At 42.2% G+C, this 13,608-nt stretch overlaps 3 protein-coding genes across 3 annotated transcripts; 1 reads left to right on the top strand and 2 right to left on the bottom strand.

The window, feature by feature from the left end:
• Positions 1–36: 36 nt before the first annotated feature.
• On the bottom strand, positions 37–6,436 carry LOC117571762 (E3 ubiquitin-protein ligase mind-bomb-like). Its single transcript, XM_034254120.2, is given in 6 exon segments — positions 37–303; positions 608–660; positions 663–2,163; positions 2,507–2,962; positions 3,032–4,288; positions 5,787–6,436. Coding segments are annotated over 6 exon segments (3,699 nt in total). The 5' UTR covers positions 6,078–6,436; the 3' UTR covers positions 37–162.
• A 237-nt stretch (positions 6,437–6,673) lies between these two features.
• LOC117568535 (uncharacterized) lies at positions 6,674–9,303 on the bottom strand. The gene is made up of 3 exons (XM_034249253.2): positions 8,666–9,303; positions 7,369–8,057; positions 6,674–7,309 (listed from the first exon to the last, which is right to left on the bottom strand). The coding sequence occupies exons 1-3, from the start codon at positions 9,156–9,158 to the stop codon at positions 7,202–7,204; spliced, it is 1,290 nt and encodes a 429-aa protein (XP_034105144.1). The 5' UTR covers positions 9,159–9,303; the 3' UTR covers positions 6,674–7,201.
• A 395-nt stretch (positions 9,304–9,698) lies between these two features.
• On the top strand, positions 9,699–13,573 carry LOC117568534 (serine/threonine-protein kinase tricornered). The gene is made up of 5 exons (XM_034249252.2): positions 9,699–10,437; positions 11,348–11,557; positions 11,623–11,729; positions 11,797–12,281; positions 12,349–13,573. Exons 1-5 carry the CDS (start codon positions 9,958–9,960, stop codon positions 12,441–12,443), a joined length of 1,377 nt encoding a protein of 458 aa, XP_034105143.1. The 5' UTR covers positions 9,699–9,957; the 3' UTR covers positions 12,444–13,573.
• Positions 13,574–13,608: the final 35 nt, after the last annotated feature.

The following is a 13,608-nucleotide window of genomic DNA, read 5'->3' on the forward strand; positions in this document are numbered from 1 at the left end:
GATATATGTGTGTATTGTATGAGTGTACATAACTTGTATGTATAGATATAGATATATATTCGCTAAATAATACTTAATTTAAGGCAGATTCGCTTGATGTGCTTCGAGACTGTGCGCGGAATGTGTGCCAACCTGACATCTAGTTGGGTACATTGTTGTGCTTCAGAACAACAAGATGCGCTTCTCCACTGTCTTACGGCAAATGGGGCAACCTTCGATTTGATCGCCGCACATTTGACAGGTGCCGTGTCCACAGAGAAATACCATATTCTTAATGCGATCGAAGCAAACGGGGCACATGGTCTGGAAAGGAATAAAAACAGTATGAGTTTCAGTCAGAATGAAGTTAATATTCACTACACTTTAGTAGCTTAGCTGTCTGTTCAAACTGCATAACATCGAACCAAATATGTCTGAGCTCATTAATGTTAAGTCTGCTGCTAACAGTTGTCTGTCAGAGTACAGAACTGTTATGTTAACTCTGTTACAATACAGCACATGTAGCTGGACTTTTATGTTAACCGCGTTAGATTGCGAGCTCTATAAACTAAGCTGTTAAAAGCTGCAGTTCAACATAGTAGAATCGATTACTTTTTCCCGTTCTCACCTGTTCTTTGATGTCTTGCAGCTGTTGCTTGAGCTTCTGCACATCGTCCATTGGAAATTGTTGACATTCGAGGGCGCCAGCATGCCAGTCGCTGGCGCATTATTAACATTCGCAGCTGCCGCAGCAGCCAACAAATTGTTCTGGCTATTCAATTGATTGCTGCCGTTGTTGTTGGTGCTGTTGTTGCCACCACCAGCTACCGGAGTAACCACAGTATTATTCATTGCCACACTATGTCCCGAAGTATTCACACACGGTGGCTCAATGAACTTATCCTCGCTGACCGTAAGGCAAGCGGTGCCAGCAATGCTGACCTTCTCGGCGGTTCCATTGCCGCCGCAGCACAGCGTAAACGAGAGCATCTCATCGATTTGGGTGCGACAGAGCACACACTTCTTCATCAGTGCACTGCAATGCTCGCAGGCAACCATGTGACCGCATGGACGAAAGAAGACAGCCGCACGACGATCCGAGCAGACGAGACATTCGTCAATCTTCTCACGCGATGCGACAGTTTCACGGCAAATGAGACACTTCTTAACGCGCGGCGCACAAGTCTCACAGCAGCTGACATGGCCGCAGGGCTTGAAGACGGTATCACGCTTGGCATCCGAGCACACCAGACACTCCTCCAAGCTGGCCGGCTTTGTGTTATTGTTGCCAGCAGCTGCGCTATTCTTGCGGCTGCTGCTCGACTCTGCATGCTGTGATTGCGCCATGTCCGCAGCCAGACCATTGAGATTGAAGGCGCTGCCCGATGCCACGGTATTAAGCGGTATATTCGCTGTGGCGGACTGATGCATGCCAGCTGCAACTCCTCCAGCGCTGCCTCCTCCACCAGCTGCTGCAGCGCTTTGGGCACGAGCTCGTGCATTGAGACTGGTGCCCGCCACATTGCCGGGCAACTCGGCATCGTCGGTCTTGCGCTCGTTGTAGCACTTCAGCAGCGTCTTGCACAGATTGGGATCTGGGCACAGATCCAATGGCGTCTGCAGCTTGCGATTCTTGAGTGTCAAATCGGCGCCATTGGCGGCCAAGAAGCAAGCAATCGATGCCGATGCCTTCTTGTTATTGGCATTGCGCAATCCCATCAGCAGCTTGCCAAATCCTTCGACATCCTGCAGCTGCTTCAGCTGCGACAACGTATGATGACGCAGTGCCTCATGCAGAGGTGTATCACCATCCTTGTCGGCAATATTCAAGTCGGCGCCATCCTGCACCAACAGCTTGACAATCTGCACATGCTGACGCTCCACGGCCAAGTGCAAAGCCGTCTGCAGATTCACATTCTGTCGATCCATATTGGCTTTACCCATATGAACGAGCAGCTCGGCGATTTCCACATGATTGTTGAGTGCCGCCAAATGAAGTGCAGTATATCCATCGTCCTTCTTCTCCTCCACAATCCAAGGACGATTGGTTTTTGTCAATAGTATGCGCATTGCGCTCGGATTCCCCTTGAGCGCTGCATGATGCAAGGCATTGAAGCCGTTGTTGTTGTTCAGCGTGATGTCGGCGCCAAAGTCCAGCAGCAGTGACAGCATCTCATCGTGCTCCTGTAGAGGAAGAATAAGTGGTTTAATTACAATTTAGAAATACAAGAAACTGTTATCATTCAGTATCTAGTAGTTGTTCAACTTCTGGTAGCACTTAATATTGGAATTTCGAACAGACTTCCTCCCAATAAAGCATTTAATACTAAAATCTATGCTGTAATCAAAATTCCCGCTTAGTACAGTTTAGCCTACGTTTCAATCTGTATGTCAAATAAATCTAAACAAGCTTCGGTCTCCAATTTTCGCCCAATTCAAGTTAGACTTTGGAGCAAACTTCTTCTGCAGTTTACAGTATACATGTAAGTTTGTAGTCAGTCAAGTAGTCAGTAAGTTTGTTAGCTACCTTCGATATGGCATCGTGCAGCGGCGTATCGCCCTCAGAGTCCTGCAGACTGGGATGGCAGCCGAGCGTGAGCAGCGTCTTCACCACATTCAAATGCCCCTTGTTGACGGCAATATGCAGCGATGTCTGGCGACGCTTGTTACGCGCATTCAAATCCGCTCCAGCCTTGGCCAATATCTCAATGACAGCCGCCTCATCACCAAAGGCGGCATGATGCACAGCACGATCGCCGTCCTTGTCCTCAATCTCCACGTCGACGGCATGACGCAACAGCACTTGAATGACCTCGATATGTCCATTCTGGCTGGCCGCCTGCAGTGCTGTGTGACCCGCAAAGACGCCATTAACATTCACCTCGGGCACAGCAACGCCACTGGGACTTCCTGCTGCCGCAGCGGCTGCTGCGCTCGAAGTCGAAGGCTGTCCAGCGCCAGCCAAATACTCCTCGCAGCGGGACTGCAAAAAAGAGAAAGCAAAATAAGCAAAGGGAAGACCAGAAAGCAGAATATTACTGCAATAACTCACGGCAAATCCATTGGCGGCAGCCTTGACAAACTCCTCGGTGGCATCACCCGATACATTCGGCTCAAAGAGCTTCTTCAGTATGGCAGACAAACGTTCGCCACTGGGAATAACCGGAGCACAATTGCCATCACCAGTCGCATTAGTGGCAGCACCTGCGGCACCAGTGGACAGCACCTTGCAGACAGCCAGGGGATTGTAGGTCCACGAAGTGTTGCCCACCTCCACCTTGAGGTCATTGTCATGATACACCTGCTGCACACGTCCAATTTTTCCCAGCGTCAGCTGCATGGCATCGGCCCATTCGCCATGACCACGCTGCAGCATCTTGATGCTCTCCACATCCGAACAGATCTTTACAATGTCACCCACTTGGAACTCGGGAGGCGCTGTAGTTGGTGATGACACCTTGGTGAGCACCGCCGGATTGAAGGTCCAACGATTGCCCGAGTTGTAGGCTACAACAATGTCGTGATCCTCATCAATGCCCACGACCATGCCGGCATTGCTGAGGCACTCGAACATGCCGTCGGTCCAGCCGCCGTGTCCATGCTGCAGGGATTGCACAATCTCCAGATCCAAATCGACGGTGACCTTGTCGCCAATTTGAAAGCCATGCGGCCCCTTGCCCGGTCCATTCTCGCCCAGCAGCGGCAAATGATCGCGATACACATTACTGCCCTTGGCATCATTGACCACCTTCAGATCGGCCATTCCCTCGAAGCCCACGCGATACAGATTCTTCGAGCCATTGTCCCAGATGACATAGGCAGCAGAGCGTGGCGAGGCCGATGACCAATCCTGTATCTCATTGACTTTGCCACGTCGTCCGACGCCTCCGTCCTGATCCTCCCACTGCCAGTCGACGCCACGCACAACACGTGCGCCTGGGAAAATACCACGTGCCAGCACCTTTTTGGATTTGCGACGTGGTTCGAGCATTGCACGTTCACCGCCCGGTGTGCTAATCCTGTAGAAGCGATGACGCAAGTGATGCTTGTCGCCGTGATAACAAATCGAGCACAGATCGTAGTTGATGCACTCGGCACACTTCCAGCGTATGCCAAAGATCGGTTGCTGTCTGCAGGTGTCGCACATGGTGCCCTCATGCTTCACTCCCGTCGGAGCGCTGTCCAGAATACGCAAATCGTAGGCGCCGGCACAGCGATAATTGGCCGCTGTGCCGTTGTCCCAGACGACGACAACTTCCTCGGCAGATTCAAAGTTGCGTACGGTGCCCACGTGACCCTCACCGCCATCCTTGAATAGAAAGAAATAACGAGATGATATGAGCACGTTGTGTCTTCGATTTAACAAAGAAAAAGAGAGAGTGTGAAACGCACACTAATCACAACACGAAAATTATAATTGAAGCGCATTTGCTTAATCACGCTCCTCGTTGCTCCGATGTCCACAATCAACTAAACAAAACGGACCTATTAAGGGTGCACTCACATGTTGCACTGGCGGCACACAACAAAATTATTAATCAAGTCGCCGATCTCCAAAGATCGACCCCAAGACACCTCCGTCTAGGTCAGTGCTAATGAAAAATATCAAGAAAGCAACGGGCGATTGTGATCGATTCTGATGCAGAATGCACACAATGGGAATGTAAACAAATTCCAGTTGATGCAGTAACTAGACAATATATAAATAATTTCTAATTTACATTTTGTTGTAAGGGCCGCATTCTCGACCTTTAATTTGCACTTTTCGTATAGCTATAATGTTTATAAAAACATTACTATACTTAGGTAAATATATTATATCATATATTGATTGTATTTTCATAATAATATGTTTGGGAAGTGTGAATACTTAGAGCTCTCCTCGGCGATTCTCAAAATGTGCTACTACTACTACTGCTTCAACTATTTATTTTGGTACACAGCTGTATAACAATTGCAGTTTTAGCCTTATACTTATACTTTACTTTAGCTTATACCTTTTAGGAGTGTGCACTGATATTACAGTCAACCAAAGCAAAGACTTGCACTGAACTATTGATATGTTGCACAATAAATTATTTCTACGTGCCACTTATAAACTTTCACCAATTTTGATAGAACTTGCACTTATAGTCGCTGAGATCTAGAGTGTAGATTCTAGACGATTATATGAGCGGTGAGACAAACGGACGGACTTTGCATTATCACCTTATGTGTTCTACGCTATCTGGAATATATTTTGAAGGGTCGCCGCTCATTAATGCTTCGATGGTGTGCTTCTGAACAGACAGACGGACTTTAATGCCAAGATATGTATGTTTCAACTTTTGTCCCCAAATATGTTAGCTATAGCTCTTATGATCTCTGGGTTCTACAACCTTATATGAAAGGACTGTTAATGCAAAGAACTAATTATGAGTAAGATTCCTTGCTCGCATTAAGAATACACTGCAATTGAAGAACAAGCAAAAGACAAACAATTTTCGTGAAATAAAAATAATATAATTGTATAGTTCTTCAAATGCAATAAAAATGTTCACATCAATTACAAGGTCAAATTTGGCAGCTTTTACTGTACTCGACGCTAAGCTGAGGACAAAGTCGTCATACAAATCTCGCCCCCCATTCTCACACTCTTTGCTTCTCACTTCCACTACCTCACGCTATCTCTTTCATTCACACACAAACACTTGCAAACTTGCTTATTATTCAAAAAACTCACGGACGCATTTATTCAATTAAATTGGTGCCAATTGATGGGCAATTTATTTCGTAGATGAATTTATGTAGCGTGTTATTAAACTCACCTGCTTGTTCCACTTCCAGTCTGGACCGCGTATGACACGAGCCCCAACTCCTTCCATGGAAAAGCGTCGAGCGACAGCTGCGGCCGAGCCAGCAGCAATACCAGCACTGCCGCCCCCGCTGCTCCCGTTGCCCACACCAGCTGCAACAGCGCTGCTGCTACCTCCGCCGCCGCCGCCGCTGACTACCACACCCACTGTGGAGGAAGCCGAATTGGCTGAGGCAGAAGATGCTCCGCTGGCAGCCGCATTTGTAGAGTCTTTCGCCGCTGTTAAGGTCGCAGCGCAGGACATATTCTCTCTAACGTACAGCACCCGCACTCAATTAATATTGGATTTTTCACTTTTTCTCACACCGACGGAGCCACAAGAAAAATGTCTTGCAGACAACTCTTCAGCAGCAGAGTTGCCAGCTAGCAAATATCGCAAGTGTCACTACTGCGCGTATACAACGAACAGCTGCATTCCAATGCAGTCTTCTTTACAAGTGCTGCACAACACAAAATGCAAATTTATTTTTACTTTTTGCAAGTTTTAAGCAACGTGCTTAGTAACGCAAAGAAATTGTAAATGTTTGACACTTTAAATTAGTTTATCACATGAAAACTGAGAGAATAAAGAGAGAGCAGCAACACAAAACTAAAATTGTAACAAAAATAGTGCTGTATTGTAGGCTTGCCACCTGCATGCTTGACTACAGTGTTACCATCACCCAAATGATTTCGATAAATCGATAAGCAAACACAATCGATATAAATATTCATTTTACACTTGTAACGTTACAATATTACTACAACGACTGAAGTTAGAAATTGAAATTAAAATGTTAAGGGAAAACCCTTAGTTTTTAATTAAAAAGGTATTATTTTAGATTATAAAATTAGTGTAATTTATTTGCAATATAAGCCTCAAAAATGAGTTTGAATAAAATCTAGCACTTAAAGTGAGAAATAACAAGTTAATTGCAAAAATACTATTGTGGGCAAAAGATATCGGTAATTTTGAATACAAATATTCTATAGCCAAATATTGTAATACTTTTTTTTAAATTGGCAATAATTAATACGTCAAAATAAGCTGCAATTGATTGTCCTTTTTTAAACAGCGTTGAAAATTTTCGTGTCGAAATAATGAAAATGCTGGAAAAGTGCAAAATCATAATAAGTTGTTGGCACAAGTGTATTGTAGTTGAAGGTGACTACTTTGGGGGCGTAAAATGAATTTAGAAAAATAAATAACAAATTCTTAAATTTATAAACAAAATTAGCGGTATTTTTTGTCCACAGTGTACAGTAGTATCATATCAAAATGGTGAGTATATAGTTTGGTATAGTTTATAATTATTGGTATTCTTGTTAGCTGTTGCTTATTAATTGCAGATTGAGGTGTATACATATGTATGTATATATTGTGATCGTCTAGCGATCAAATTCCGGTTCATCGTTGTAATAATGCTCACTAGAACGTATGCCTTGACTGCACTCAAAGTGCAGTATTAACAATTTGGACGCATAGTCAGCTGGCAGCTGAAATTGAATATAGAATTAATAAGGGAAATATAAAAAATATTCTACTATACACATACTTTTTCCATGATGTCGTGTCTAATATCTGTCGCAGCAGCGTACAGTTCCAACGGTTGATGATTGTGTCGCCTGACTAAAATATCCAGCAAATCGACCACAAACGAATCTGTTATTCCCAGGCAATAGCAAATATTTAAATACCTCAACTGATCATTGTTACGGACCAGATGTAGCAACTCCGTTTCGCCAATATCCCGCGCACACTGCACCGACAGGCACTCGAGTTGTGTTAGATTCCCCAAGTGATGTACACAGGAGTCATTACGCGGCTTACAGACGAGCCACTTAAGCGATTTAATCGATCCAATAAAATGTGCCTGCTCCTCATCGATCCACTGCTTGCGATGCAATATCAGATATTCCAAATGTGGTGCACATTTGTTAGCCAGCGTTTTGAATAAGCGTGTCTTTTGATTATCGGGACAATAAAGTTGCAAATAGCGAAGATAAGAAAACAATGTGAGGGCAGTGAGTTCAGCATCGCTATCTTGAAACGATAGCTTCTCTAGGCGGCCGCAATGGGCGGCCAAATGTTTCAGCGTTTGTGTGGTCAGAAATCGCTTGGCATTGCGCAACTGCAGAATCCGCAAGCTCCTGAGAGATTTGGTGATGGCAATAAAGTCAGAGGACGTCACCTCGTCGTACATTTGCAGCTCCTCGAGATTCACAAAATAGCGAAGCTCTTGCACTGTTCAAATACAAATTTTAGGTAAAGTTAAAATACGTTTAAGCAAAAGTTTGATAACAAAAGTAGAGAATATCCGACTATAAAATAGCTGCTAAATAGTAACACTTTAATCCTGAAGGTCTAACTACATCATTATTTTTATAGAATTTTATTCTAATCTACAATTATAATAAATGTAAATAGAATCGTGATAAATTTTGAGATTAGCAGATGTTAAAACATGCGAGTCACACCAACAACAATATTTAATAGTGTCTCCTATTCACGAACCCTAATTAATTGGTAAAAGGCCACATGGTCGCCATCTAGTGCAGACTACAATCCAGGGGAATATTACAGTCAAATTTCAGAAATATTTTTTTTTAGTTCCTAAGATTTAATCGTTGATAATAGTTTCTAGATTATTGGTGTTGCCCAAGACTATACAACTATATGGAGTCTCCAACTCTCTGGCTGCCTTTGCATACATTCTCTCTATAAACTATTTACATATGTATATACTTTGCAACTATGCAATAGTTACCAACTCTACAAAGGAATTTATTTTTACCCCCCTGCTACGCAATGCTTATCGGGTATACAAAGGATTTCAAATGACAATGACTCACGTTCGCGACGCTCAAAGCACTCCAAGCCCAAGTTCTGTATGTAAGGCAAGCGAAAGCGCATGTTTCTGATTAGATCTTTGCTTGTGCTCTTGTAATTGCGCACATAGACCTTCCTCAATGTGCTCAGCTGCAGTAAGAAAGGCTGTGTTCGGGCCACCGTCGCATTGCGAAGTGTGATACTCTCGAGGCGGCTACAATATTTGGCCACCAGTGGCATCAGTTGCAACGGATGGTCGTCGTCACGATGGCATTCTAATGATTTCACGTTAGCACCGCACATCCATAGAAAGGCACGCCAGTCATCAAGACTCTTCAGTTTAATGTCGCTATCGACAATTTCCTCGAAGCGCCGGCGATGTATATAAACAAAGGCATCACGAAATCGTCGACCACATAGTGCGAAATTGACTTGATCCTCGAGGTTGTGCAGTAGTTTGAAGATTAACAGCAAACAATTGAAATTGATGTCCGAAAAGTCCGTTGTACGCGCCATAATTGTCTAAGCGCACGATTTGTGAAAAGCAAACACATATTTTTTGCAACAAAAGGTAATTAATTATCAGCTGATGTGTCAGAAATGTATCGTTAGAAGGCGTGATATCGATAATGTTGTTGAAGGAGTGACGGCATAAAGCAGTTGGTCTGTTAACTACGCACTTCTCTCATTCTTATCAGAATATGAGCTCATGCTATTCGATAGAAATTAATTCGATATATTTGTAGGTAAAAATAACTGCTAGTTTGGTTTTGGTATATTTTGCTACCCAACTGGTGGTATCTTATCGCAACCTCCTCTGCATCCTCGATTGCATCATAAAAGTGACATTACTGCTAACATTTTGAGCCAATAACAGAGGTTATTCGTTTTATTGCAACAATTTAAAAATGTTCTTTGAAGAAGTAAAATTCCATTTTAAACGATGCGATCATTTTACAACAAATGTTGTGGTAAATTTGCTCATCACTATCAAAGAGTAACCCGTGAGTTCATTTTAAAATTGGTATATTTTGCAAAGCAAAGGTAGTATATTTCGATATTCAGCTTGCGGTCACGCTGACGACGATAACGAAACAAGAAAGAGGAGGCAGCAATTTAATAAATTACAAAGGAAAAAAGGGCAAAATACAAATTATTGCAAGCTGTGTGTGTGCTTTAAGCAAGTGTATAATTCGTGCAAGGACAGTCTTAACCACGATACACCTACACACACACACACACAGACAGAACCTCACTGCAGTACGCAAACACAAACACACATACACACACAAACACTCACACATACACAGTTTAGATGATGAGCAGCAGAACGGACACGGACGGCTCCTCCATACGTTTCAGCGATCACACACTGGACAAAGCCACCAAGGCCAAGGTGACGTTGGAGAATTACTACAGCAATTTGGTGACACAATACGGCGAACGCAAACAACGCCTGGCCAAATTGGAGGCGCAGCTGAAGGACGAAAGTCTAACAGACTCGCAAAGGCAGGAGAAACGCTTACAACATGCGCAAAAGGAGACGGAATATTTGCGCCTCAAGCGATTGCGTCTCGGTGTCGAGGACTTTGAGGCATTGAAAGTTATTGGTCGCGGCGCCTTCGGTGAGGTGCGTTTAGTGCAAAAAAAGGACACGGGACATGTGTATGCAATGAAGGTGCTACGCAAAGCAGACATGCTTGAAAAGGAGCAAGTGGCCCACGTACGCGCTGAGCGCGATGTTCTCGTCGAGGCCGATCATCAATGGGTGGTCAAAATGTACTACAGTTTTCAGGTGAGTGTCTCTATTCTCAACTTTAAATAAAATCACAGTCGTCGACGCTCAAATCCGAGTCATCGTCATGTTGCAGTTGAAAATCAATAAACCAATACAAGCGCAAAAGCGCTTGCCAAATCATATGGTCTGCGTCTTTGTTGTTGTCGTTGTTGTTGTTTTGATTTTGTTCTTGGTGAAAGTTTTCGCATACACTCAGAGCAACACTCACGCTCACACACACAAAGACTCGCTTACAATCACATAAATATAAATGTATGTGAAGACCCAGCAGAACTTTGAGGCATGACAAACCTGCTGAATGGGGCACGACAAATATTTAATAGCGCGAAAAATACGATTGACTTTCGAGACAGTTACAATTAATAAAAAGATATGAATTATGTAAAGCATGATTCAAATTAATACACAAATAAAAAACTAATGAAAATTAACAAATGATTATGGTGGCATATATTCCAATGTGCGAAAAAATTGTGACGATGTTTATTATTATTTTAATAATATACTGTAATAAACAAGCATAGAATACTATTAAAATAAAAAAAGTTAGTGGTGACAAATATTTGGTTGTGTGAATTTCGAAATTCCGATTGAAATGTAACACATTACAAAAAAACAATATTTAAAATAAATTAAAAAAATTGTATTGAAAATAAACAAGAATAATAAAAACTTAAATGTTAATTAAATTAATTAAGTTATGAGAAATGTATTTACTTAATAATTTAAGTAAACCAACAATTAGAATAAACCAAAAATTTTATAAATACGAATTAATAATTAAGAATACGAAATACAAATTAGTAATAATCATAAAATATATCAAATTAAAATATGTACATAAATTTACTTTATAAAGGCTAGTTTATGTTGCCTATTAATATCTATTAATTTCTTTACGCAACAGGATCAGGTCAATTTATATTTGATAATGGAGTTCTTGCCTGGCGGTGATATGATGACGCTTCTCATGAAAAAGGACACGCTATCCGAGGAGTGCACACAGTTCTACATTAGCGAAACGGCGTTAGCGATTGACTCGATACACAAGCTCGGTTTCATACACAGAGACATCAAGCCGGACAACTTGCTGCTGGACGCGCGAGGGCATCTAAAGGTAACCACTGAAAGTGCTTTGCAAATTATCACCTCGTTGATTAATCGATCATGTATCGTGTTTAGCTCTCTGATTTTGGACTGTGCACAGGTCTAAAGAAGTCGCATCGCACAGACTTTTATCGTGATCTGTCGCAGGCGAAACCATCCGATTTCATTGGCACCTGCGCCAGGTGAGTTGCAAATGAAATTCACATTAAACCCATCGAAGCATTAACATTACATTTACTGTATTTACAGTCCCATGGACTCGAAGCGACGGGCCGAATCATGGAAACGGAATCGACGTGCCCTCGCCTACAGTACAGTGGGCACGCCCGATTATATAGCACCCGAAGTATTCCTGCAAACCGGCTATGGACCCGCCTGTGATTGGTGGTCACTGGGCGTGATTATGTACGAAATGCTTATGGGTTATCCGCCATTTTGTTCGGACAATCCACAAGACACGTATCGCAAGGTGATGAACTGGCGCGAGACATTAATCTTTCCGCCCGAAATCCCCATATCGGAGGAGGCCAAAGAGACGATTATTAATTTCTGCTGCGAAGCCGATCGCCGTCTCGGTTCGCAGCGTGGTCTCGAGGATCTGAAGTCGGTGCCGTTCTTTCGTGGCGTTGACTGGGAACACATTCGTGAGCGCCCCGCTGCCATACCCGTCGAGGTGCGATCCATTGACGATACGTCCAATTTCGATGAGTTTCCCGATGTCTCACTGGAGATACGTAAGTGACAAGTTCAATAAGTAGAAATAGACGTAATTCTAATGTTACTTTATGTGTTTGCTTGCAGCATCAGCGCCTGTGCCGCAGGGCGGCGAAATTGCCAAGGATTGGGTCTTCATCAATTACACGTACAAGCGCTTTGAGGTGCGAAATTTGGAGTGAAGCTGCGCGGCTTGCCAGTTGCCACAGTTTGCCACCAATACCACATCAACAACACCAACAAAAACCACAACCACCAACAATAAGAACAAAAACAAGAAAAACTCACCACACCACAACAACACCACCAGCAGCAGCAGCATTAGCAGCATAAAAAGAAACCACAGCATCAATTGCAATCGCAGTCTCTCTAACAACAGCATCATCAACCACAACAACAGCATTCTCCAACGCTAGAAAACTTAATTTTCCTTTTCAATGTCTTACCTACATGTGTATTTAAATACTATAGCTAACATTTGTGATTCCAAAAAACAAAAAAAGAAACAAAAACAAAAAAAGCAACAAAACGAAAACGAAACAGTAAGAAAAGTGAACAAGAAACGAGAAACAACAGCAACAACAAAAATAATAACGATATGTATTGTAAATGTTTTGAGCCTCAAATTAAGTTAGACGCTTCTACTAACTAAAATGCTCCACTGTGTACGTGTATGGCTTCGTTTAACACCGCCCTCCCCTCTCACTTGAATAACCAATTTGGCAATTGTTTATCATAATTACATAATATGTACGATTTGTTTTTTCCTTCATTGGGCAGCAGCGAAATATGTTGATAAATTTCATATAAAACAAAAAAAAAAACACAAAAACAAAAAAAAAGTAAACGTAAAATGTTTAAACACAATATTATTATTTAGAAAATTGTGAAATGTTTTTTAAATTTAGGCACGTTATTTAATATACTTACATATGTATGTTTTATATATTTATTAATTATGAAACACAACAACAAAAACACACACGCGAATTGTATGTATTTCAAAGCAAAGAAAACATCAAAAATCAAACACGAAATTCAGCCTCACACAAGAACAAAAATACACAAATTAGTTACAAGAAGATTGTACGTATTTAATGTCGGTTTCTTTCAGTGTACACACGACCCCAGAGACGACCCAATCCATGATTACACTCTTACATAATTTTAGCGTTTCTCTTGTAGTTTTCCTTAACGTTCTTCAAAGTTTCGTGTGTTTTCGAACAAAACAAAGTTATCGCTGGTAAAAACGCAAGTAAAATTAAATCGAATTATCTACTAAAAAATAAAAAAAAAAAAAACAAAACAAAAACGAATACAAATCAGAAGAGAAAGGAGTAAGAAGAA

Source organism: Drosophila albomicans, chromosome 3, assembly GCF_009650485.2.
Source record: "Drosophila albomicans strain 15112-1751.03 chromosome 3, ASM965048v2, whole genome shotgun sequence".
Classification (NCBI taxonomy): Eukaryota; Metazoa; Arthropoda; class Insecta; order Diptera; family Drosophilidae; genus Drosophila; species Drosophila albomicans.

Excerpts from the sequence above, each read along its gene's own strand:
- LOC117568534 (XM_034249252.2), top strand. The coding sequence starts at position 9,958 with ATGATGAGCAGCAGAACGGACACGGACGGCTCCTCCATACGTTTCAGC. Across the intron at positions 11,558-11,622 it reads ACGCGCGAGGGCATCTAAAG|CTCTCTGATTTTGGACTGTG; the intron begins GTAACCACTGAA and ends TATCGTGTTTAG. Across the intron at positions 11,730-11,796 it reads TTCATTGGCACCTGCGCCAG|TCCCATGGACTCGAAGCGAC; the intron begins GTGAGTTGCAAA and ends CTGTATTTACAG.
- LOC117568535 (XM_034249253.2), bottom strand. The coding sequence starts at position 9,158 with ATGGCGCGTACAACGGACTTTTCGGACATCAATTTCAATTGTTTGCTG. Across the intron at positions 8,058-8,665 it reads GTGCTTTGAGCGTCGCGAAC|TGCAAGAGCTTCGCTATTTT; the intron begins GTGAGTCATTGT and ends GTATTTGAACAG. Across the intron at positions 7,310-7,368 it reads GACACGACATCATGGAAAAA|CTGCCAGCTGACTATGCGTC; the intron begins GTATGTGTATAG and ends ATTCAATTTCAG.